Raw genomic sequence first — 25,547 nt, 5'->3', positions numbered from 1 at the left:
CGCCTTTCCATCTGCTACATTTAGTTGAGGAGTCTTCCTGGCACAAAACCACCTTCCTGACTATATCCAGGGACCTTGATGGATGACACCAAAGGGTCTCAGCTGTTTGTGACCTTTTTGGATCTGGAGCTCTGCAGTGGGAAGGCATTAAGAATTATTATTATTATTAAGTTTGTATACTACCCTATACCCGCAGGTTTCAGGGGGGTTTGCAAGATGAAATCACAATATAAAAACACAAAATACATAATAAAAATAAAAATTAAGAAGGTGGGATTTAATTTGTAGATGATGCTGTGTAGTTCCATTTAGCTAGGTAGCTCCTTTAAATGTCCTCATTGATGCCCTTCTGCAAGAAATAAGAAGCCTAATGCTCCACGAGATTGACTGCACAGCACCTTAGGCCTTGCTTTGCCAAGGTCAAGTCCTCTGTTTCTCAGAGCCCCTTGTTATTCCTTGAAGAGTCCAGTCTACTGACCCCTACATTGTCCTCAGCATCCCATTGGTGGCTTGTGGCAGTAGAGCATCCTCTGGTTTCCTCTCTTCCAGTGCCATTCGCTGTCTCTCCTGTTCCATCTGCCACTCTCTCACCCAAACAGCAGCCATCTACCCTCCATGGTTCTTCAAGCTGCTTGATCCTGGTCTCATGGCTGTTGCCCCGCTCCCCTCTCATAATTGCTGCAATAGCCTTTCTTCTCTGCCTCTCACACTGCTTGCCCCAGAAGCCATGGTTGGTGGCGTTAATCTTATGTTCCCTAAATTCCGACAGCTCCATCCTCCACAGCCCACCTGCTCTTTCCACTTTCCAATCTAGTTCGCTCTGCATGACTCTGCTCCTCTCTGCAGCTCTCAAGCCAGGCGGAACAATAAAAGCTATGGGAGGTTTTTGTTACTGAATGTGTAACACTCACACTTTGCTACAAAATGCAGGGCTAACTCCACACTCATTCACTAATTATCTTTATTTTTGCTATAAGCCACATTCTATGCTTTTGGTGTGGGTGCAAGAGGTTTCGCGTGTGCACTTAAAACTACAAAGTATAAAATCATTTATTTATTTAATTATGCATTAAAACACCAGGACAGCTTGCAATGCATCAGTTCACATTCGACCATCAGAACACTAAATAAACCATTAAAATTCAGTGGCACCTCGGATTACATACGCTTCAGGTTACAGACTCCACTAACCCAGAAATAGTACCTCGGGTTAAGAACTTTGCTTCAGGATGAGTCAGAAATCGTGCTCCGGCGGCGCGGCAGTGGCAGTGGGAGGCCCCATTAGCTAAAGTGGGGCTTCAGGTTAAGAACAGTTTCAGGTTAAGAACGGACCTCCAGGTAATGGGTGATGTCGGAAGTCCTGGTTACCTACGAGGAGACTTGCTTCTGAGCTGTATTTCACTAAAGGTCCTAAGCTATCACGCTTTCCGGGCATTTTGTGTGATTGAAATAAAAGGAAATATACCCAACAACATATAATGTGCACAAAATTTGCTCTCCTGACATTAGTTTGTAGGGGGCTGAAGATAAAAAGGAGTAATACTTCCTGGTTAAGATAAAACAGCATAATCACCCTAGGCAGAAAGCGTGGGATGAGTCCTAAGCTGTGATTTATCTGAGTGGAAGATCAAGCAGGCTGGTTTGCATAGGAATGCATAAGAGATCTCCCTTTCTTAGCTCAACTAGCTGCAGGTCTTTAATGCAGAAGGATTATTCTATGTGGTTGGAGGCACATCTGGGGATCTTACTTAGTTCTGTGCAAGAGTCTATCCAGGAGCAGACAGTTCGAGAGACTGAAAGGTCAAACAGATTCCTCACTGGCCTTGCAGACAACTTCATTGTCCAGAAAGTGGGAGAAGCAACAAGAGGAACAGCCATTTTAGATCTGGTCCTAACCAATGTTGATGACCTGGTTAGTGGGGTAGAAGTGGAAGGATCATTAGGCGCGAGTGATCATGCTCTTCTGAAGTTTACTATACAGCGGAAAGGAGCAGCCAAGCATACTAGGACTCAATTTCTTGACTTTAAGAAAGCCGACTTCATAAAACTTAGGGAAGTGCTGGGTGAGATCCCATGGACAACAATACTAAAAGGAAAGGGAGTTCATGATGGCTGGGAGTTTGTTAAGAGGGAGATACTAAAAGCACAACGTCAGGCAATACCAATGAGACGGAAACATGGAAGGTGCCTAAAGAAGCCAGGGTGGCTATCTAAAGAACTTTTAACTGAATTAAGATTAAAAAAGGATGTGTACAAAAAATGGAAAAGGGGGGAAACCACCAAAGAGGAATTCAAACAAATAGCCAGCACATGTAGACACAAAGTCAGAAAAGCTAAAGCACAGAATGAACTCAGGCTTGCTAGAGAGGTTAAAAGCAACAAAAAAGGCTTTTATGGGTATGTTCGTAGCAAAAGGAAGAACAAAGAAACTGTGGGGTCACTCAGAGGAGAAGATGGTGAAATGCAAACAGGGGACACAGAAAGGGCTGAACTACTCAATGCCTTCTTTGCCTCAGTCTTCTCCGATAAAGAAAACAATGCCCGACCTGAAGAATTTGGAGCAAATGATTCAGCAAAGGAAACACAGCCCAGAATAACTAAGGAGATAGTACAAGAATATTTGGCTAGTTTAGATGTATTCAAGTCTCCAGGGCCAGATGAACTGCATCCAAGAGTATTAAAAGAACTGGCAGATGTGATCTCAGAACCACTGGCAGTCATCTTTGAGAATTCCTGGAGAACAGGCGAAGTCCCGGCAGACTGGAGGAGGGCAAATGTTGTCCCTATTTTCAAAAAGGGGAAAAGAGAGGACCCAAATAATTACCGCCCAGTCAGTCTGACATCAATAGCAGGGAAGATTCTGGAGCAGATCATTAAGCAAACAGTCTGTGAGCACCTAGAAAGGAATGCTGTGATCACCAATAGTCAGCATGGATTTCTGAAAAATAAGTCATGTCAGACTAACCTGATCTCGTTTTTTGACAGAATTACAAGCCTGGTAGATGAAGGGAACGCAGTGGATGTAGCCTACCTTGATTTCAGCAAGGCATTTGACAAGGTGCCCCATGATATTCTTGTAAAGAAGCTGGTAAAATGCGGTCTTGACTATGCTACCACTCAGTGGATTTGTAACTGGCTGACTGACCGAACCCAAAGGGTGCTCATCAATGGTTCCTCTTCATCCTGGAGAAGAGTGACTAGTGGGGTGCCACAGGGTTCTGTCTTGGGCCCGGTCTTATTCAACATCTTTATCAACGACTTGGATGATGGACTCAAGGGCATCCTGATCAAATTTGCAGATGACACCAAACTGGGAGGGGTGGCTAACACCCCAGAGGACAGGATCACACTTCAAAACGACCTTGACAGATTAGAGAACTGGGCAAAAATAAACAAGATGAATTTTAACAGGGAGAAATGTAAAGTATTGCACTTGGGCAAAAAAAATGAGAGGCACAAATACAAGATGGGTGACACCTGGCTTGAGAGCAGTACATGTGAAAAGGATCTAGGAGTCTTTGTTGACCACAAACTTGACATGAGCCAACAGTGTGACGCAGCAGCTAAAAAAGCCAATGCAATTCTGGGCTGCATCAATAGGAGTATAGCATCTAGATCAAGGGAAGTAATAGTGCCACTGTATTCTGCTCTGGTCAGACCACACCTGGAGTACTGTGTCCAGTTCTGGGCACCACAATTCAAGAAGGACACTGACAAACTGGAACGTGTCCAGAGGAGGGCAACCAAAATGGTCAAAGGCCTGGAAACGATGCCGTATGAGGAACGGCTAAGGGAGCTGGGCATGTTTAGCCTGGAGAAGAGGAGGTTAAGGGGTGATATGATAGCCATGTTCAAATATATAAAAGGATGTCACATAGAGGAGGGAGAAAGGTTGTTTTCTGCTGCTCCGGAGAAGCGGACACGGAGCAATGGATCCAAACTACAAGAAAGAAGATTCCACCTAAACATTAGGAAGAACTTCCTGACAGTAAGAGCTGTTCGACAGTGGAATTTGCTGCCAAGGAGTGTGGTGGAGTCTCCTACTTTGGAGGTCTTTAAGCAGAGGCTTGACAACCATATGTCAGGAGTGCTCTGATGGTGTTTCCTGCTTGGCAGGGGGTTGGACTCGATGGCCCTTGTGGTCTCTTCCAACTCTATGATTCTATGATTCTATGACTGCATTCTAATAGACTCGAGGCAACAGTTTCAAAGTAAGGTGCCACTTAAAACTGAAGGATATCATATAGTCCATTCTTTCAGGTAACAATGTAAATATCTCACACATTAAGACAGTTATACAGTGGTACCTCGGGTTACATACGCTTCAGGTTACACACTCCGCTAACCTAGAAATAGTGCTTCAGGTTAAGAACTTTACTTCAGGATAAGAACAGAAATCGTGCTCTGGCGGCACAGCGGCAGCAGGAGGCCCCATTAGCTAAAGTGGTGCTTTAGGTTAAGAACAGTTTCAGGTTAAGAACAGACCTCCTGAACGAATTAAGTACTTAACCCAAGGTACCACTGTATGAGATATGCTGTATGAGATATGCTTGTATACAAAACACTCCTCCATGCAAATATATGCATGTCTAACCTCCTCACATAATGAAGAATTTACAGGATACTCAAGGGTTAAAAGTGTGGCTTTACTGTAACAACTTCATGGTGAGAGCCAACACCATTTTTTTCTTTTATAAAAGCACTGAATAGGGCCGCCCCAGTGGAGACTATGCAATTGGAGACTAGCGCAATGCACGATCCCTATTCAAACACAATATACAACGCATGGACATGGAAGCATGGTAGATGTTGGGGACACCAAGTGAAACCTTGATTACTGCTCTCCCTCGTGAATTGTTAGAAATAATAATAATAATAATAATAATAATAATAATAATAATAATAATAATAATTTATTATTTCTACCCCGCCCATCTGGCTGGGTTTCCCCAGCCACTCTGGGCGGCTTCCAAAAGAATATTAAAATACTGTGATACATCAAACATTAAAAGCTTCCCTAAACAGGGCTGCCTTCAGATGTCTTCTAAAAGTCTGGTAGTTGTTGTTCTCTTTGACATCTGGTGGGAGGGCGTTCCACAGGGAGGGCGCCACTACTGATAAGGCCCTCTGCCTGGTTCCCTGTAACTTGGCTTCTCGCCATGAGGGAACCGCCAGAAGGCCCTCAGTGCTGGACCTCAGTGTCCGGGTAGAACGATGGAGGTGGAGACGCTCCTTCAGGTATACTGGACTGAGGCCGTTTATGGCTTTAAAGGTCAGCACCAACACTTTGAATTGTGCTCGGAAACGTACTGGGAGCCAATGTAGGTCTTTCAAGACCGGTGTTATATGGTGATGATAACACACATAGGGTTTATATCAGGCATCTCAAAGATGTTATTCAGGCTCCTTTTGTACAGTCACAGATGTTTCAAGAGGAAGAAGATAAAACATTGTATCCTTGCACTAAATTCATGGGTGAATCATTTGCAGTTATTTTTCTAGACCGTTTCCTACGGCACGTTACTGTGCACGTTGGACAGATGTCTTCTGGGAAAGGAGAAGAATGGGCTTTACCCTACTCATGTCATGTTTTACCAAACAGGCCAAGTAAAAGTCAGGGGATTGTTGCATTTTAAAGAGAAGTCTACTTACTGGTTTCTTCCTCGCTTTGATTTCTCTCTCATGTGAAAAGTAGAAAGCTAAGCATTAAATCTACAGAAAATACCCCCCCCCCTTTACTAGCTTGCCTGCACCAAACATTAATGAAAGCATTAAAATAAGACACTTTTTTTTTGGGGGGGGGGTGTAAAGCCTGTTTTACTTGGAAAAGATTCTTACTTGAAATAAGATGACCAAGCAAATGGCTAATTCAAAGGAAACCTGCAAGAAAAGCTGAGCAAAGCAGTATGAAAATGTTGATCATCACTTAGCACACTTACTGGATTGCGTTGTCATCTGAAGCAAACTGTCAACGGCGTTGGAAAGAACACCTTTACTCGATATTCTTATATGACTCAAGATAATAGGCACAGCTTGGTAGTCCAAAAACAAGGCCTTCCCTTCATCCGTCTTCAGATCCACGCAAAGGGAATCAAAGGCTTGAGCCAGGTAATCAGCTAGAATATGCATTAGAATTTAAAACATAAAACTGCACCACTATTTTGGGTCACTTGTCAAACAAGCTAGGCAAAAGAGGCTGCTATACAATACACATATAATGAGATATCAAAAACAAAATGTCTTTATAGTGTGTTGCTTATTTAATGCCTAGCCTCGTTCATTCTTTTTTTTTTACTAGAAGAAAATGATATTTACAACTCATATTTTATTAAATCAAATAACCATAAAATGTTCCATTTTTCACATTTGTTGTCTTTACAATGTTTATTATTATTTTAAATAAATTTTATTAGTTCATAAAAAGAGATTCAAAACTTAATGCTAAATATCTTTTTTTAAAATCCAACATTAATCCAAATAAAATAAAAACATAGAGAAAAAGAGGGGTGGGGGGAATCATTAGAATCAAAAACTTGCTCATTCCTGACTATGCCTCTTGACCATTTTAGACACAACCCAGGGCCAAGAGATCTTCATAGACTTGTAACATGGTTTGTATTCAGATTTAATTTTAACCAGGTTATTTTTTTAAAAGAAAAAACATTCTATAAATTTTAAGAATCCAATTAAAAAAACCAAACCACCCCTAGGTTTCAAAAATAAAATCGGTTTCTATCTACTCTGATAGAAAACAACAGCAGCACATACAGGAAACAATTGCTGTCAGTGAAGCCAGAAGGTCCTAAAGTGCCCAATTCATGCCCTTTTGGATTTACCTATTTAGATTTATATAACAGAAGATGAGTTGTTGTTGTTTATGAAGACAAAGTTCATAAAGCCTTGACCTTGCCTAGCATTCACAGTGCTGAACGCTTCTCACTATGCTTGGAATCTAAACCTACACAAAGAAATGATTTCTCCAAATTTAAAGGTTAAATGCTAACTTTAGTAACATTCAGTTATAAACAAGGTGTTAGTGGCATTAATTTCCTCTGAATATCTTCTGCTGTGCAGCTTTTATCCAACAATTCAAGGAATAGCGTTGCTTTGTGCTGGATGGCCCCAAATTTTAGTGAAACAAGAACAAAGATGCATTTACTAACTAGCTATATAAATCCCAACCACATTTTTTTTGTAATCAATTATTGCATTCATGTTCAAACACTACTAACTGAGTTTAAAAACATTTTAAGCCCCCTTTAATTTCCCAATGATTTGACTGAGAAAAGGTTTCCTTTGCTATTTTTGGTATGTTGGCATTCCATCAAAAGTAAATATCGGAGATTTCAGGTAATGATAATAAACCACAGCAACACTTATTCTACTGTGTTAAAGGATTATTACAAAATCTGAATCATGCCTGAACTTACAAAACCTTAATTAGGATGCCCCCTACTGCATTGTGACTTTAAAGCAAAAAACATTACTTACAAACCATCTAGAATTATTTACCAATCTATGCTAGGATTTTTATATTGTATATTCATTCTTACTACACTAAAATAAGATGGCAGAGAATTGTTCCTGTATATTAAATATTTTAGGTGTAACTATAACCATCTTAGAAACTAAGTTTTATTTTTGTAGAAAGGTGAAGAGGTGTGGGAAAGTATTCCTGGCCAAAATTTCATTTTGTCCTTGAGCAGGAGTGCAGAATCTGTAGCCCACCATATGTTGTTCAACACCCAATTCCCATCAGTCCCAGCTAGCCATTGGCCAGGGCTTATGGGAGTTGTAGTCCAACACTGCCTGGAAGGCTACAGGTTTGCCATCCCTTGTCTTGAGTATACCTAGGGAGAAATCAATGACCTACAGATCACCGGTACGTTACCAGTAATATGTTTGTGACAAATAGTTTTCAGTGGCTTCAGAATGGCAAGCCGAACTGAACAGTATTTACAGATTCTAGGTGTGGGGACTGTTAACTTTCCATGCCCTAAGGATCTAGCACAGGGGGTGGAGAGATGGATCTGGCCTTACCCCAGAGGCCAAATTTGAAAGGAGGGCCCTTTCAAGGACCTCTGAGTGGTGCTTTGAAGCACTGCTGATGAGCTGGTTATCGGCGCTTCAAAGAGCAGTTCAGTGCTGATCAGTTCTTTGTAAGCCCTTTCACGGACCAGCTGGCTGGGGAAACTCAACTGTGTGGTCAATCCCAGGGCACTTAAACTGAGTTCCTATCAGGTGATTGGTGGAGAGGGCAAGTCAACTAGGATTGACCTATCAGTAGATAGTGCATTGGCAGGAGAGGCTTTCTGTCTAATCAGGAATGCACTTGAAGGCTCCCAACGGTGCACCGGCAGTCATGTCCCCATCTGCCCCACACCTGATGTCTGAGGAAAATGGCCTCTCAGGCCAAACTGGGACCTATGCCAGATCTACTTAGGCACACAGGCCAGAGCTTTCCCACTCCTGTTCTATTGTTTCCTGGTTATGGAAGTAAGTTCAAACACATGCAGACAGTGACTACCAAAATATTCCAGTATTCATAGGATGAAGCTTCTCCATTCCATACAGAAGCACCACTCGCTCAGTGCCGCTAACCACATCTCTACAATCACTCGCGCCAACTGCTTATCCCACTATCTTATCCTGATCTCCCTCCCATCCATCATTTGCTTGTTTCTTCCAAAACTTTTCTTAAAAATCCAAATTCTATTAAACACTAATGTGGGTGATCATTGAAATTTAATCAAGCCTCCATACAGTGGTGCTGTGGGTTAAACCACTGTGCTGCTTAGGCTTGCCGGTGAAAAGGTCAGTGGTTCGAATCCCTATGATGGGGTGAGCTTCCGTTGCTTGGTCCCAGCTCCTACCAACCTAGCAGCTCGAAAGCACACAGTGCAAGTAGATAAATAGGTACCATTCTGGTGGGAAGGTAAACGGCGTTTCCATGAGCTGCTCTGGTTTTACCAGAAGTGGCTTAGTCATGCTGGCCACATGACCTGGAAAAAACTGTCTGCGGAAGCGGACAAACACCGGCTCCCTCAGCCTGTAAAGCAAGATGAGTGCCACAACCCCAGAGTCATTCGCGACTGGACTTAATTGTTAGGGGTCCCTTTACCTTTTACATACAGCACAAACACAATGGCTTTGACTGCTGCAAGATGTGATGATAACCAATGGCTTTAAAAAATGGGGGATAAAATAAACTCTTGGGAGGACAGATCTAACAATGAATATTCGCCAGAGCTCCCTGGTTCAGAGGCACTATCTTGCTAAATGTCACTTGCTGGGAAACAACAGCTTTTGCTGTTCAAGCTCCGCTTGCAGGTCTTCCAAGAGGCATGTGGTGGAAAACCAGATTCTGGACTAACTGACCTTTGGTCTGATCCAGCAGAACTGCCCTTATACTGTATGTTTATGTTTGTGGCCCTCTTGGGCTGCCAAACATGCAAAAATCTAGAAGTTTAACTCTGCAGACAGAACTAGCCATTACCCCTTAAAATGCATATTGAAATACTTTAGCCCCCACTCCATTTTTTAAAATCAAGTTTCTTTAACCTACAGGCTTTTAAAGAATGATGGGTGAAGTGATTTCTGTGTTTTGACACTGCTGGTTAGGCCATATGTTTGTGAGAATGGCTTTGATGTTTTGAACTGCCCTATTCTGACATAAGCACCCTGTAACCAAGCTGATGGAGGGTAGTACAGAAATATCTTAGTAAGTAAATCAAATTTACTTCACGGGTCAGTCAGTCGGAACAAGGATCTTTCTGTAGTTTGCTGTTTAAGTGTGGCTGGAGACACCTTATGCTGCATGCAGACCTCGAAAGCATTGGTAGAACTTACCTTGCGTCACTGTTTTGATTATAATTAAGGTTGATACAAGTCTTAAAGGCAAATTGGAACTTTTAAAGAATGCTGCGGACTTTGGCTTGGGATCGGTAGTATGTTCAGGAGAAATATATTGACATCCCTTCGGCACAACACCTTTAAACAGGTCTTCACCCAGTCTTCTCATTGTTGATGTCATTGTTGCATACTGTTATACAAGCAATAAAACTGTATGAAGTGAACATAGCATTCCACTAGATAAATGCAAACGTCATTTAATTTACTCTGAACAAGTCTCATCAACATTATTCATGTTTTAAATGCTTCACATCTGAGATGTATTGTCCAGATGGAAAAAGGAATATCAAAGTACACCAAGCAATATGTGAGCACCATATTATAAGCCACTATGCAGAAGGCTGTCTCTTCCTGACTGACATTCACTTCAGATAGCAAGAGCACCCAGAGAAGAACACTCGCAGATGATCTATAAAGCAGATTCCAACAAAAATTGAAATAGGTGTATAAAAAAGCCTATTATATAAAAGAATAACATGTTATAACTGACTTCAATGGAATGCAGCTTTATCCTGGCCATGAATGCATTTCACGGAAATAAGGTACATTAAAACCCAGAAAAGGTTATGTGGTTAAATCTAGAATTCTAGCTTTTCCTGCAATATCAAGTTCTTGATTTTGGCATCCTATTCACAATAAAATAACAATCTTCTACCTAGCAGAAGAATTGCGAACGCAAGTACATTAGTACTGGAAGCAATTTACCCAACATATAAATGATAATAAATAACAACTCCGGGCCAAATTCAGATCAAGTAAAACATTGGACCTTCCACAGAGAAGCAGTGTTAAATGCAAATGAACTACTTTGCATGAATACTTCTTACCTGTGTGCCTCCATCTAACTGCCTGATAGCCCAGTAAATGAATTTAACCACATGCATGTGCAAGTCAGGATTCACAAAGGGCATCCACTGAAACTGTTCAGCAACTAGAGGCAAAAACTGGAAAACACAAACATATCATTACTGTCTTTTTTTCTCTTTCCAAAATTTGGGTCCTACCGATAGATCCTATTTGTGAGCTATTTTCAGTGGCTATTTTTCCTGTGATGCTTCGTAATCTCACATGAAAATTACCTAAGCAAAAGACAAAACCAGCAACATGGTTGGCTGACTAGCACCATGAATGTTGCTTTACTTCCAAGAGTGTGCCTTGCTTCGTAATTCAGACAAATTCAATGCTGTTGTCAATCCTAATATTGCTACCTTTAAATTCTGGAATTCTGAAAAAGACAATACTGTAAAAAATATTTTTTTTTGCAGAAACTTCAAATTTTTCTACTAGTGGGGAAAACCCCCAATCCTGTCCTCTCTCTATACTCCTTGGAGTGCACAAACAAGGCATGCAAGCAGCAGCTGCTATTTGTCCCCAGCATCTTACATGCCTCTGAACACAGAAGTATCAGTTAGCTATCATTAATATCACAATGTAAGGCTTTTGAGTACATTAGCAATGTGGGGGAAAGCTGCACAGGTTGAAGGAGATGGTGTAGTCAAATGGCATATATAGGCTATTGTGGCAACACAGTACCCAATGTGGTTGGAGAGTGCCATCTGGGAGGGGCCCAGTGAGCAACAGAAGCATATAGAAACTCTTGTAGGCAGCATTTATTTACATGGGAGAGCTCAAGGACGGCTCTTATGGGCTTCTGTTAGGCACCACCAGCAAGGGCAGCAATTGGGAGCAATTGAGCAACTCTGTTACCTTTGGTGATGTTTCCAAAGCACAACTAGGGAAGAAAAAGCACCGCCAGTTCCAGAGTGTGGGTGCTACTGACTCCAGGTGTTTTCTCCATGCCGAGGTGTGAACAAGGAACAACATGTCAGCCAACAGCTGTTGGAATAGGAGCCTTGTAGGCACCTACCCAAAGCAAGTAGGAACAAGCTCAACAACAGCTACATCAGACAGAATTCTAGGATCGCACACTACATCGTAGGTGTATTCATGCCACATCTAATCACTACTTTGCCATGATAAATCATAACACTTGGGCTTGGATTGCTTTTTAATAGCCCATCGAGGGGATATTCTAACCTCTAGGTTAGATTACAGCAATGCGTTATATGTGGGGTTACCTCTGAAGACAGTTCAGAAGCTTCAGCCGGTGCAGAAGTCAGTGGCCAGGTTGCTCACCAGGGAAAGACAGTTTAAGTATATAATAATGCCAATTCTGGCCCGATTGCACTGGCTGCCAATTAGTTTCCAGGCTCAATTCAAAGAGCAGGTTTTTACCTATAAAGCCTTTAACAGTTCAGGAGTGCCTCTCCCCATATGAACCCACCTGGACCATGCAATCATCATCTCCATGTATAGGGCAGTATATAAATTCAATAAATAACAACAACAACAACAACAACAACTGTGTGCCTTCTCCACAAGGTCCAGGGGATGGCAACACAAGAGTGGTCCTTTTCTGCAGTGGCTCCCCATATGTGGAATGCTCTCCCCAGGGAGGCTCGCCTGGTGCCTTCATTATACACCTTTAGGCGCCAGGCAAAGACATTCCTCTTCTCCCAGGCCACTGGCTAATTTAAAAGGCCTATAACCTTTTAAACTGTGTTTGGGGTGGGGTGCTTCTGTTTGTTACGATGGTAGGTATTTTTGTGTTTTTACTGTATATTGTAAACTGCCCTGTGATCCTTGGATGAAGGGTGGTATAGAAATCTAATTAATCTGGGATTATAGGAAGCGATTGATATAGTAACACTAATGCAGGGAATGGGAATTCTATTCTGAGCAGCAGATCTCTATGCATGCATTTGAACTACTGTATCTGGAACAGATTGCTGGATCAGATGCTAATGTTTATTTAAATGGAGATTGCAAAAGCCAGTTAATGAAGTATTTATTGCAGTTAAGATTTTTCCAACTACAATGGAAGGACCCAACAATCCACATGCTCACAAATGTGTTCCTCTGACAAACAGTATGTCTGAAGTTGTTCTGACATTAATAGGCTTTAAATAGTTTCTGTATGAAACCTGGTAGATAGAACACATGTCCCACATGTGTACAGAATTAACAGGGGAATCCTACATTAGATGTCAGTCACACTATGTCCATTAAGGCTAACTCTAGGTAAGTGTTTAGGATTGGAGCTTACAGATACACAAAATACCTTTGTTTTGTAATTTTATATCACCTTCTACTAGGGAAAAAAAGTATTATATTCAACATTAGCCCCCTGTAAAGGCCCCCTGTAATTAATGTGTGTGACTAAGTACTCTTAGTATGACTAACTTTGGATACAACCTTTATAGGTTTATACGGTGATATGAAAGCATTATTCAGAGTGGCCTGGATAGCATCCAAATCAAGATAAGCAACGTTTGTATATATGGAAATGCTGTGATCATACATAAGGTTATATCACAGACTGCACCCTGCGAACCTGAATAGCTCAGGTTTGGAGAGCACATGGCTCAGTATTATGAAAATGAACACAAATTCTGGGGCCTACAGCATTGTTAGACACATATCCAAATATAATACAAGCCTTTTTACTGTAAAACAAGATGTAGGAAGGAGGAACCCTACCCTGATACACTTCTCCTGTGTGTAGTTTCTGCTGGAAGCAAGCACGCCTGTCAGAAGACATTCAGAAGCTTTCTCTTCCTCTGCTACCAGTTTGCTCAGGTGCTGATCTGAGATCCAGTCCATTAACACCGTTAAAAGGTCATATATGTGTGAATTAATTGGTATCTGCAAACATAAGAGTGAATCTCTTAGGGCACAATTTGAAGAAGTTCTTTACTATGAGATAGCTATCTAAAGCGTGCATTGACTTGTGCCGTCTGCACTGCAACACACATCTGACTTGCATCAAGGGCCCTGAGAGCATATGCAAATCTGCCTGGGGATAATGGTGATGTACTGGTTGAAGAAGGGGAAAGTTACTCCATTTCAGCATCATATATAGGGATGAGAATTCCTGCAGGATTGACACTGGGAGGACAAGTATTTTTTATTACATTTCTAAACACATTTCTGGTACTTCCTCTGTTGAGGTATGTCATTTTTCTTTTTTGGGGAGGGGGGATTCTTCTCATTACAAGTTCCTTCTTTTCAGAAATCCATTTTTTGCCTTTTCAGTTTCAATTAACCCCAGCCAGTGTCTTCTCAGAAACTAAATATAACCCAAGCTTATTGGAATGGGAGACATATTTGGAAAGAATATTTTCAAGAGTACAGTGGTACCTCGGGTTAAGAACTTAATTTGTTCCGGAGGTCCGTTCTTAACCTGAAACGGTTCTTAACCTGAAGCACCACTTTAGCTAATGGGGCCTACCACTGCTGCAGTGCCGCTGGAGCACAATTTCTGTTCTCACCCTGAAGCAAAGTTCTTAACCTAATTTCTGGGTTAGCGGAGTCTGTAACCTGAAGCGTCTGTAGCCTGAAGCGTATGTAACCTGAGGTACCACTGTACTATTTACCCTACAACTCCCCTCTCAATAAATGAACTTGTAAAATCTGGAACTGATTACTGAAAAAATATTGACTTACAGACTTAGAGAAAATAAAATGGTTGGGTGTTGATGACTGAATTCTATAATTAGATGATGATGAAGATTATGATAATTTATTATTTATACTCCGCGCATCTGGCTGGGTTTCCCCAGTCACTCTGGGCGGCTCCCAACAGAACTAAAAGCACTATAAAACATCAAAGGTGCAGGACAGAGAACCAGAAGTCTTTTTATATTTGGTCAGGGCTCAGCCTGACTCCCCTTCCCTTTTTGTATAAGAATTAGTACGAAAGAGGCCTCCCAGCAGATCAGCATACACAGTTGGGCTTGATGAGAATTTACTGTTCCCAGCCCAAATCCTGCGGAAAGCCATCTAATTCAGGTTTTAATTTAATCCTGACTTGTTTTTAAGAGGTGATTTAATTATTGTTTGATTTTATATCAATGTTTATATTTGATGTTAGCCGCCCTGAGCCCGGTCTTGGCCGGGGAGGGCGGGATACAAATAAAAGTTGTTTATTATTCTTATTATTCTTATTCATTTTTTCTCTTTCTCTCTCCTTTCGCTTTTCCTTCCTTCCTTTATTTCCCCTTTTCCTTCTTTCTGCCTCCATTCCTTTATAGATTAAGCATTTCTTTTACTTCAGTGTATTATAAAAAGATAGTTTGTATAGAGTATGAACTTTTGTTTCTCTTTGGACAAGTATCAATAAATATAGATAAATATAGATATAGATACATTTATCAATATAGATATATCGAATTCCCCTTTCCCCCTATAGTGTACAGCTTACTTTGTAACTTTTTGACGTTATTGTTTTTTCTGGCTTGATAACCTTTCGTTCCTGGGCTGTGTGGAAAGCTTCTTTAGATTTCTGTATGGATAAAAACTCATGCTTCCTCTGTAACGGGACAGAATGAAAAGAAATTACATTAGGCTTTTCCCCCTGCAAAGCTGACAAACAATACAAAGCATATTGAAATATTACCTGCAAATTCTCTAAACGAGCTTGCACCTTTCGAGACTGGCCTTCCAGCTTCTTGTTTTGCTCACTTACGTCATTTAGCTAAAAAAGAAGAAGTGGAAAATGATGAGCCAAGCCTTATAGATAAAACTTTTCTGTTATGTAGTGGGCGGTTCACAAATAATTCCTCTCTTGCTCATAAAACTGTCTGGGTAAGTCCTCCCCACCCTTCACGGCTTGCAAGAATGAAGAGAACTAGAGTCACCCCTTTATCCTCCTTTACATATGCAAAGAACAAGCTGCCAAGAGTTTGCAGCTGCAATTCTAAACACATTTATGGAGAAGTCAGTTTTGCTGAAAACCAAGGAATATGCTTTAACGTCATTTTTTAGTGCCGAGATGAAAGACACACGAGCCACTTCAGGGTGACGGCATCCTTTCTGTGGCGTTTTTGAAAAGCAGTGTCCTGCTCCGTGGTGAGGCGAGGCAAAATTCCAGCTGGGTACAAGGCTCAGTAGTGATGTATGGAAGTGAGAGCTGGACCATCAAGAAGGCTGACCGCCGAAGAATTGATGCTTTTGAATTCTGGTGCTGGAGGAGACTCTTGAGAGTCCCATGGACTGCAAGAAGATCAAACCTATCCATTCTGAACGAAATCAGCCCTGAGTGCTCACTGGAAGGACAGGTCGTGAAGCTGAGGCTCCAATACTTTGGCCACCTCATGAGAAAAGAAGACTCCCTGGAAAAGACCCTGATGTTGGGAAAGATGGAGGGCACAAGGAGAAGGGGATGACAGAGGACGAGATGGTTGGACAGTGTTCTCGAAGCTACCAGCATGAGTTTGACCAAACTGTGGGAGGCAGTGGAAGACAGGAGTGCCTGGCGTGCTCTGCTCCATGGGGTCACGAAGAGTCGGACACAACTAAATGCCTAAACAACAACACAAGGCTCAGGCTGTGCTATCGGAATGCAGAACTTCAGCAACAAACAAAATGAGACTGGGAACTATAGAGTGGCAACAGCTGCCTTCCAATTGTCAGCTCTGCTTGCACTGGAAGGTGCTTAGAGGTCCATCCTGCAGCAGAAGCCTCCTACAGTGATACCTCTGGATACGAATGGGATCTGTTCCGGAGCCCCGTTCGCATCCAGAAGCAAGCGTAACTAGTGACGGCATGTCTGCGCACACGCATGTCACTTTTCGCCGCTTCTGTGCATGCGTGTGACGTCATTTTGAGCATCTGTGCATGTGCGAATGGCGAAACCCGGAAGTAACGCGCTCCGTTATTTCTGGGTTGCCGCGGAGCACAACTCGAACACGCTTAACATGAAGCATATTCAACCCGAGGTATGACTGTACTGCGATAAGAATTGGGGAGCATCTGGTCTCACTGGGTCTCAGAATTTGAGGACAGCGGTGCTACAGGCTCATCTGGTGGAAGCATATCTGGGGCTCCTGCCCTTTCTGGTTTGGAGTCCTCGACTTCACGTCCTTAAAAATTCTGGGTGCCTGACAGGCACTAGTCCTTTTTTTTTTTTAAGTGTGGCCAATATTTGTAAGAGCCACAATGGGCCAAGGCTCCCCCAAACAGACAAAGGCTCCTTAAACGGAACAGATGTAGCCAACCTGCAGTAGCAAGATGGGTACCCCATAGTTTGTTGAAGCTCTAAGAGACCCACAAGCATTGGAATGCACAGCTGACAGAGAGAGAACCACTTGAACTCAAAAGCAAAGCAACTACATTAGGTGCGAATACTCTGGTGCAGCAGCTATGCTTTTAAAATAATTGCAAGACCTCTTCAAGAAGATAGTATTATACTAGACTAGTGTAAGGTAACGTGTGAATTATGCTTAACTATTCTGGTGACTATATTTCTTACCCAGCATCACCCATACACCATAACACTAACAGAAACTGTAATAACCATTTAGTATTGGAACACTTTACAAAAAAAACCTTCTGTTTATAACATTTAAAATGCCTGATTTGTGTGTATATTATTCTTTATTATTTTTAATTTATTAAATTTGCTTACCACCCTTCATCTGTAGATCTCAGGGCGGTTCACAACATAAAAATACAATATAAAAAACACTTTTTTTAATGAATATTTTTTATTACATTTTCTATGAAAACTTCCATCTTTCCATTTTCCACATCACATATTTTAGTTTGTTGAACCTCCCTCCACTCCTCTGACAGTCATCCAAAATAATTCTCCTATTTACACATTTCTTAATAATAATATCACCTTTAAATAAAAAATTTTATATCCTTATTTACATTTTTGCGATACACTTGCCTGTTGTCTTAACGCATCATTCAGTTCCTTCAAAGTTTCGAATGATGATTTAAGCCTTTTGTTTTCCTTTGCTTTTTCTTTCAAAGCTTCAGACAACTGCTGAATTTCAGCTTCATGTTGCTAGAAACAAAATGAAGAACTTGTAAAGAAAAGGCTTAGCAGTTTTGTGTTTTTGAAAGCATTTAAAGGGTCCAAAATCACATTGAAATTATGAGTCACCCTGTCAACATTCTTGACATAATGTGAATCCAAGACTCTTAAGATGAGTAAGGTAGAAAAGAAAAGAAAAATCTAAAAGAAGATAAAACTGGAACTTATCTGCCATTGTGCTACTCACATAAGTACCCTGCTCAGTGGTACAGGCCAGACTTAGGAGTGCCAAGTGAAATATAAAGAAATCGATCCCCAATTGTATGAAAGTATATATACTGAATGTCCAAATTCTGATCTAAGCACTTCAGTTACCTCCTGCCCAATCCTCTGGATGTCTATGCACCATACTACCAGTGACTAAGCTTTGGCCATACAATCCCTCTCATTCTTCTGTTTTTCTAGTTACCCTCCTCAGAACACCCTCCTAAGTATCCAGACATTATGCCTCTTGATCATCCAAAATGCTACTTGTTATGTTTTCCAGTTCTCTTCCTTATGCCTTTTCATAATTAGCTGCTATGGCTACATCTGGATGGTTGTATGAGCTTCCTGACCCCATAACCAGTCACTTTACACAAGAGCTGGGAGGGCTTGTCTCCTGCCTGACAAGAATAAGAGGAGGAAAGTGACTGCTTGTGGGTGCGCAAAGCTTGTTCATATCTTGACTTATCACCCTGTGATACGATTGAATGTGGCTTGTAAGCGATAAAGGAGCGCAATTATTTTAATTTAGATTGTTTCTTTAGTATAAACTTGTATGATCGCATAAATTATCTGGGGGAAATTTTACTTGCGGCACTACAGCATACAGAATATTACAGGGCGGTAACCTAAAAAGGAATATTTTCCTCTGGTGCACTGTTGGTGGCGTAGGAGAGCTAAAAAAACCAACAACACACATCTGGCAACCAATGTGTCCCTTTGGTTTCAGATAGTACATAGGTAGAAAAGTCTGAAAAACCTGGGACACCAATTTTCACACACACACACACACACACACACACACACCCATGGCCATGGTGGCTCATTTACCCTAAGTAATGTATTTAGCATTAACTCTGGAAGTGTATATTTGATTCTGACCAAACTAAGCCTCCTAAAGCAAAATATACATCAGTCTCTAGAGCAAGGCTTATGTATGTTTTAGTGGACATTCCTGCATTGCAGGAAGTTGGACTAGATGCCCCTTAGGGTCTCTTCCAACTCTACAATTCTACGTATCAAGTAATGAGAGTTGCTTAGCTGAGATGTGAGAATAGTTCCCACCCTTGTGAATATTTTAGCCAGAAACGTTTTCCCCCGGTAAAGAAGCATTTTTAGAAGTAACCATACCTCTTTCATAATTTGAAACTTTGTGTGAACTTCCTCCTCAACGCTTCTTATCTTGGTCAAAGCAGCTTCATGTCTACAAAGCAGGGTCTCTCGTTCCGCCAAACAGTGCTCACGTCTTTCAAGTTTTAAAGCATATTCCTCCTGGGCTAATTTTTCTTGCTGCATCAGAATAGAAGAGGAGCACAAACTGTGGTACTGTGAGTAAATTTTCATAAAATCCAGCATCTTCTTTTTAAATGTAAGTCATCCCTGCAATTAAGTGTCAGAAGAAACGACTACTCCACAAAAGATGCGCTAGTCTTCCTTAAGGGCAGAGCTGAATCTTTTCCGATCACTGGTAACAATAAAGGTTGTTTTAATAAGCTCGTATATAGCAAAGAAGGCTGAAGTAAGCAATTAAAGTAACTCAGTCATAACCACATTAGCTGCATATGGTACTGAAGGTTACTCATTTTTATATGACAGCCTAGATCAAACATTGGTAAAAAAATTGAATTTCTTCAGTTTGAAATAGTATTTTACATACTTTAATATTCACATTATAGATGGAATTTAATACAGATGTAAAATTCAATAATAAAAAACTGGAAACGTTGGTTAAAACTGATGTTTATAGCACTGCAACATCTAAACAATCAAATAATTCAGGAAAATTTGTTGATTAGAAAAGCAGAAACATAGTATTAAAAATAAGGTCATGCCACTGCAGGACAGAAAACAGTAAGAAAACATACATGATGTACGCTAAATTAAAATTTCTACTTTTAATTTTTTTAAAAAAATCTACTGATAGATCATTATTGATTTTTACCTGCAGCTTTTGATGTATGATAGATAATTCGCGATAGATTTGACTGAAATGAGATGGTATCAAGTTTTTCCCATTTAGTTCTTGGGTTTCAAGAATTCTCACTCTCTCTCTTGCTGGTTCACCACCACTATCGTAATCACAAGATGTGGTCACTGTCAAACTGGATGGCAGAGTCATGTCTAATGGGTGAAAACAGACACAGACATACTCAGAAGCTCAGTGTACCATTCCTCTGTTTACAGCATGAGGCTGCTAATCTCGGGGTCATGGATTTGAGCCCTGCGTTGGGCAAACAATTCCTGCATTGCAGAGCGGCTGGAACAGATGACCCCCGTGGTTCTTTCCAACTCGACCATTTTACAATTCTGCTTCTGTTGAGAATACATCAAGTACTCAACATAATGTGTGAACCAGTCTGAAGTGACCTTCAAAGCACTCATCTATAGGTTTACCTAGCCATATCTAGGAGCACCCTGAAAACTGTGATTCTGTCCTAGAAAAGGATGACCCCCCCCCGAAGTTGACCGATGCACCCACCATCAAATCATCCACCTTGCCTAGCCTGAGCTTCAGTTTCTTGGTTCTCATTAGTGCTTCTAATCCCACACACCAATTTAGTATGATCTCTGCCTCATTTAAATCAGATGTAATGGGGAACTGTAGTTGGGTGTCAGAGCCTGCCCAGGATACCATAGCTACTGAATGTTGTTGAGAAGTCCAGAATGAGAAGTCATGATATTCAATGTAATCTCATCCTGAAGCTGTAATGTCTTATTACTTGGCAGACAGATGTCTGGCTACCACTTTAGACTCTGAAAAGCTATCACAGCTACTATGCAAAGGCATTTTAGACTGCAGTTGATTATTGGAATTCTGTGCTCTATGCTGTTTTTTAGGTTTTTGTTTCGTATTGGTGTAGCTGGATTTGTAACTGGTTGACTGACCAAACCCAAAGAGTGCTCAATAATGGTTCCTCTTTATCCTAGAAAAAAGGGGTGCCGCAAGGTTCTGTCTTGGATGAAGGTATTGAGGGCTGCTCATCACATTTGCAGATGACACCACACTGGGAGGGGTAGCAAATGTCAGAAATGGGATTCAAGATGACCTCAACAGATTGGAGAACTGGGCCCAAACTAACAAAATGACTTTAAATAGGGACAAATGTAAGGCTCTACACTTAAGCAGGAACAACCAGCCACACAAATATAAGGTGGGGAACATCTGGCTTGCAGTACATGCAAAAAGCATATTGGGGTCACAGTAGACTACAAGCTCAACACGAGTCAACAGTGTGATGAAGCAACAAAAAAAGCTAATGTTAATCTAGGCTGCATCAACAGATGTATAGTGTCCCACTCAAGAGAAGTAATAGTCCTGCACTATTCTGCCTTGGTCAGAACAGAAGTCTAAGTGGATCTCCAGTCTAGAGGTATACTTTGGTTCATCTCAAATGGGAAAAAAGCTTCCTCTGAGAGCAATGCTTACTGTTGTAAATTTTGGACATAAAAAAATGCAGTTAACTAGAAATGCTTCCAATACATTGCTTTGTTGCATATAAAGAGCCATTATGTAGCTAGCAACACAGGGTTATGTTCCGCTGCCCATGTGTAGAAGAACACAGGCCAGCCAGGCAAGATACTTCCAATAGTAGAACAAAGGGATACTCACCCACCTGTCTGGAATTCGGAAGAGATGCTTCCCCTGTTGGCACAGCAATCATTGCCACTGTTGCATCCATGTAATGGGGGGGGGGGAGGGGAGAGGGTAAATTACCCACCATGCTTTCCAACTAATTTAACACAAAACGTCACCTGTGAAGATGTGATTTAAGAGAGGGGGCATAGGCGTAGTCTGAACTGTAACTTACTACCTCGTATAAGATGTCACTACCAATCCTGAAGTAAACGTGCTAGAAAAAAATCATGCAGTATGTCAGCTGAGCTGCCAGTTACATATTTCATTTAATTTCAAGCTGCGAATGGGCTATCAAATGAGATTTCCTTTGAGTTGTATTAGAATTCATAAGAATGTGATTACCTGATTCTGAATATGTGTCTCTGGGAAAATCTCCAATGAACTCAGGCTGTATGTCACGCTGACTTGAGCCATATAAAGAATCCAACTCATCACCCTGCCTAATAGACACAAAATGATTGCATTAAGCTACACACTGTATAAAACAATGTTCGTTCACATTCCTTGTACAGTGGGAAGGATATCCAATAAAACTTTCAGATCTTAAAATATATTATTCCAAAGTACAATGATGAGACTCAGCGGTATGCTTTACAGCAAAAAGAAAAGACTGGCTCAAAGAGTAAAATGGTTTTCTTACCGACTTAAGTTTTTAACATTCTTTGAAGTGTCTGAAAAACGCTTTGTATTTTGCTTTCTTCTACTGCCAGTATATTCTAACTCTGAGGAGCATTTGAGTAACGATGCAATTGTATCATCAAGTGAGCTGTCCATTTTCTCTGCAAGGAAACAACATAGGATTGTGCTAATTAGAAAAACATAGCCACCCTGCTAATGTACCCAGCACGAGTACCTGAAAACCCTGCTAATACCTTAAAACATGCATCTAATCGCAAGAGCTAGTCCCCACAAATCTGGGACTAGGGAGAGCGAACTCTGGGTGAAGGAGCAAATCCTAGGAAGTCTTTAGCATTGGCAACTGGTTTAATATGTAGCCATTATAATGATTAGCAACCTGTCCACTCCCCACTTCAAAAAAGACACCTTGCTGCATTTATAAAGCCAGGAAAAAATACCCCCAACCTCCACAATTCATAGAGAATTGGAGAGAAGAGTTTTTGTGTTGGGCATGTTGCACAGAAGCACTTGCTATAGGAAATGCAGCAGAGTGAATGAGTTTGAGAAATGCTTATCAGCAGCTCTTATTTTGTATACAGGCGGTGACCATTTTGCAAGCATCCAACTGATGGGCGACCGCCGAAACACGCACCAATTTCAGCCCCGGAAGGGATGTGCGCAATGACTGGGAACGCAAGACTTTGACACAATAGAACAGCTACTCTCTCTTTAACTTAAACATCGAGACCACCTGCTCTTAAAGGTATTCCCAGGTTTGTTAAGAAGCTAGCATGGGAGCACTGGCCCACAATCCTAACCATATCTTCTCAGTGGGACTTGCTTCCAGTCTAAAGCTCCCAAATTATTAACTTTCTGCTTCACCTAAAACTCCTAGGTTCAGTAGCATGGGTACTACTTGTCTGTAGGCTGCAAACTAAAGAATTAGGAAAGAATAAGAGATTAAAAGGCATAGGAAGGTCAGACAGAAAAGGCCAAAGAAAAGAAATGTGTCCTTGCGATAAGAGACTGTATCCCCATTCTATTTTCCTAACCTTTTCATATAAAAAATTAAGAATTCTTTTAAACAAATAGATCAAACACCTTTTAAAATGCCTTACCTGTAGATATTAGGGACCTTCTACTTTTGCATTTGGCCTGTGCTCCATCCAGAGAATTATTCTAAAAGAAGAATTTTGTTCTATAATTACTAACATCAAAAATATGCGGGCCTGTTACACAATGTTTGTTTATTTGATTGTTTTGAAGTGACATTTCACCTTTAAACAGGAACGGGTTTTCCATTAAAACTTTACAAGAAATCCAAAGTGTTTTCCTTAAGCCAGCCCTTAAACAAAATATTTAGCCAACGGTGTGTTTGTGTGTGTACACACATAAAATAGCAAGAGAACACTAAGAAGAAGGGGGAGTAAATACAGAGAGACATTTCAAATACTGGTCTTCATACAAAGGGGCAAGTATCTGTCAGAAAGTTCCACAACTTGTTTTTAGTGGACCAAATGTGACACACAAACACACACACTCAGTTTAGAGCTGCCAGTTAGTGCATGTGCACAGAAAAAGGCTAGGAAAGCCTTTGTCAAACCAACAAAGAAATCGAATTAAGTCTCACTCTTTAAGTGTTTTTATTATGTTTTGTGCATCTTTTTGTTTGTTTGTTTAATGAGAGGGGCCCCTCAACAGCTGGAAGTAGCCAGGCGCCCCCCCCCTCTGGGCCTGAGTATGCCCCTGGGCATGTGCAGAGTGGCTTCCCAACCCAAGGCAAACAGCAACTCATCGTCGTACATTTAGGTCTGCAGGCTGAAGGCTTCAGCACCTGAAGAACCGAATAGGTGAGCGGCCGGAATTAAAAGTGCTACACGAGAAGGGGGGGGGGGGAGCCGGCAGCACTCCTGGCCCACCCCGCGCCTCGTGGGAATGGAAGAACACGCATTTGCAGTTTTGCTGTTCCACACACGCAAGCCCAGCCTCCCTCACGCATTCCCGCCCGCAGGAGCCCCCCCTCACCTGCCCGTCCAGGTAGCGTCTCCTCCAGCGCTCGACTGAGGGGCTCAGCTCGGCGGAAGCCGCCATTGGAGGAAGGGAAGACAGTCAAGCAGCCCGCGGCCGCCTCCGCCACTCACAGCAACGGCCCGAAAGGGGAGGGCCGAGGATAGGCCGAAGGGCGCCTGCGCGAAGACGCTCATTACCGCGGTTGCCACGGACAACGAGGAGCGGGAGGCCGCGCGGCCCTGTTTCCAAGGCGGCGCTCGACCTAAGACCCCGCGGGAGGGGGAATCAGCTAGTTTCTCTTTGACGCCGCAGGAAGGGGAGGGAACTCCCTGGAGGGTAGTCCCATTCCTATGTAGAAGAGAAGAGCTGCCTGCCTGGGGATTGTATAGTTGGAAGGGATCTCCTGAGGTCATCGATCCCAACCCCCTCCCGCCACGCAGCAGGATTCTCCACTTGGCAGAAGTACTTCTGCGCTTTCCCCGCTCCGGGACCTGGAAGTTTTTTGAGCATATGTTGCATGGCTATTTGCTTTGTATGCTTTTTGGCTGAGATGGCATTGCAGGGGGTTAGGCTAGATGACCCTGGGGGGGGTCGTCTAGTCCAACTCTTTTCAAATAACTTTTACTAAAAAGCCGGAAGTATATTAGATAAAGAGATCCCCCCAAAATATTCTTGCAACCGCAGCGGCTCGTATACTTGTGGCCAAGGGATGGGAAGATCAGGAGGCTCCAAAAATAACAGATTGGCAAATCAAATTGCAGGAATTGGTGGAGACGGCTCAGCTGCCTAGTAAACTCAGAGGAAACTCAAAGGAAAAATTTGGGGGGAAATGCGATGGTTATAGAAGATATGTTCAAAAATACAATAAGTTTTGACTCTGTGCTAGCATTCGAGTCATAAAGGAACTAAAAGGAGGTGGACAACAATTAAGGATTTATTATGTTTTCAGAATGTACTGGAAAATACATTCGATTGTAAGATAAAATATATGCAGAGACTTGACAGGACGTCAAAGTTGAAGAAAATATTTTGGAAGACAAAGGGGGGGGGAATTATTCATTATTATCATTTTGTGTGCGGGTGTGGGTGTTTGCACATATGTGTGTTTTTGTATGGAATGTTTGGGGGAAAATAAGACGGTAAATAACAAACTAAATATTGATGTATGCAATTTTTATTAATTATATTTTGTGGTAGTGTGGCTGTATTGTTTTTTGTAACATAAAATCATTCCATTAAAATTATTTTAAAAAATAAATAAATAGTCCAACTCTTTTCAAG

The 25,547-nt window shown here is 41.6% G+C and overlaps 1 protein-coding gene across 1 annotated transcript in view; it reads right to left on the bottom strand.

The window, feature by feature from the left end:
• CCDC138 (coiled-coil domain containing 138) overlaps positions 1 to 24,450 on the bottom strand; it is a 29,641-nt gene extending 5,191 nt beyond the window's left edge. The window contains exons 1-13 of the mRNA XM_082218653.1: positions 24,282 to 24,450; positions 23,375 to 23,435; positions 22,279 to 22,417; positions 21,981 to 22,078; positions 19,944 to 20,122; positions 19,133 to 19,291; positions 17,648 to 17,767; positions 15,371 to 15,448; positions 15,176 to 15,283; positions 13,453 to 13,617; positions 10,740 to 10,856; positions 9,850 to 10,042; positions 5,940 to 6,116 (exon numbers count right to left, since the gene is read on the bottom strand). Of these exons, the coding sequence (XP_082074779.1) occupies positions 5,940 to 6,116; positions 9,850 to 10,042; positions 10,740 to 10,856; positions 13,453 to 13,617; positions 15,176 to 15,283; positions 15,371 to 15,448; positions 17,648 to 17,767; positions 19,133 to 19,291; positions 19,944 to 20,122; positions 21,981 to 22,078; positions 22,279 to 22,417; positions 23,375 to 23,435; positions 24,282 to 24,347 (1,660 nt within the window). The 5' untranslated portion in view covers positions 24,348 to 24,450. The remainder of the gene's footprint in view (positions 1 to 5,939; positions 6,117 to 9,849; positions 10,043 to 10,739; positions 10,857 to 13,452; positions 13,618 to 15,175; positions 15,284 to 15,370; positions 15,449 to 17,647; positions 17,768 to 19,132; positions 19,292 to 19,943; positions 20,123 to 21,980; positions 22,079 to 22,278; positions 22,418 to 23,374; positions 23,436 to 24,281) is intronic.
• Between the last annotated feature and the right edge of the window lie 1,097 nt (positions 24,451 to 25,547).

The sequence above is a fragment of the Podarcis vaucheri genome (genome assembly GCF_965113315.1).
Source record: "Podarcis vaucheri genome assembly, chromosome: 4".
Taxonomy (NCBI): domain Eukaryota; kingdom Metazoa; phylum Chordata; class Lepidosauria; order Squamata; family Lacertidae; genus Podarcis; species Podarcis vaucheri.
The sequence above is the reverse complement of the archived record's forward strand: the minus strand, read 5'-3'. Positions and strand labels throughout refer to the sequence as shown.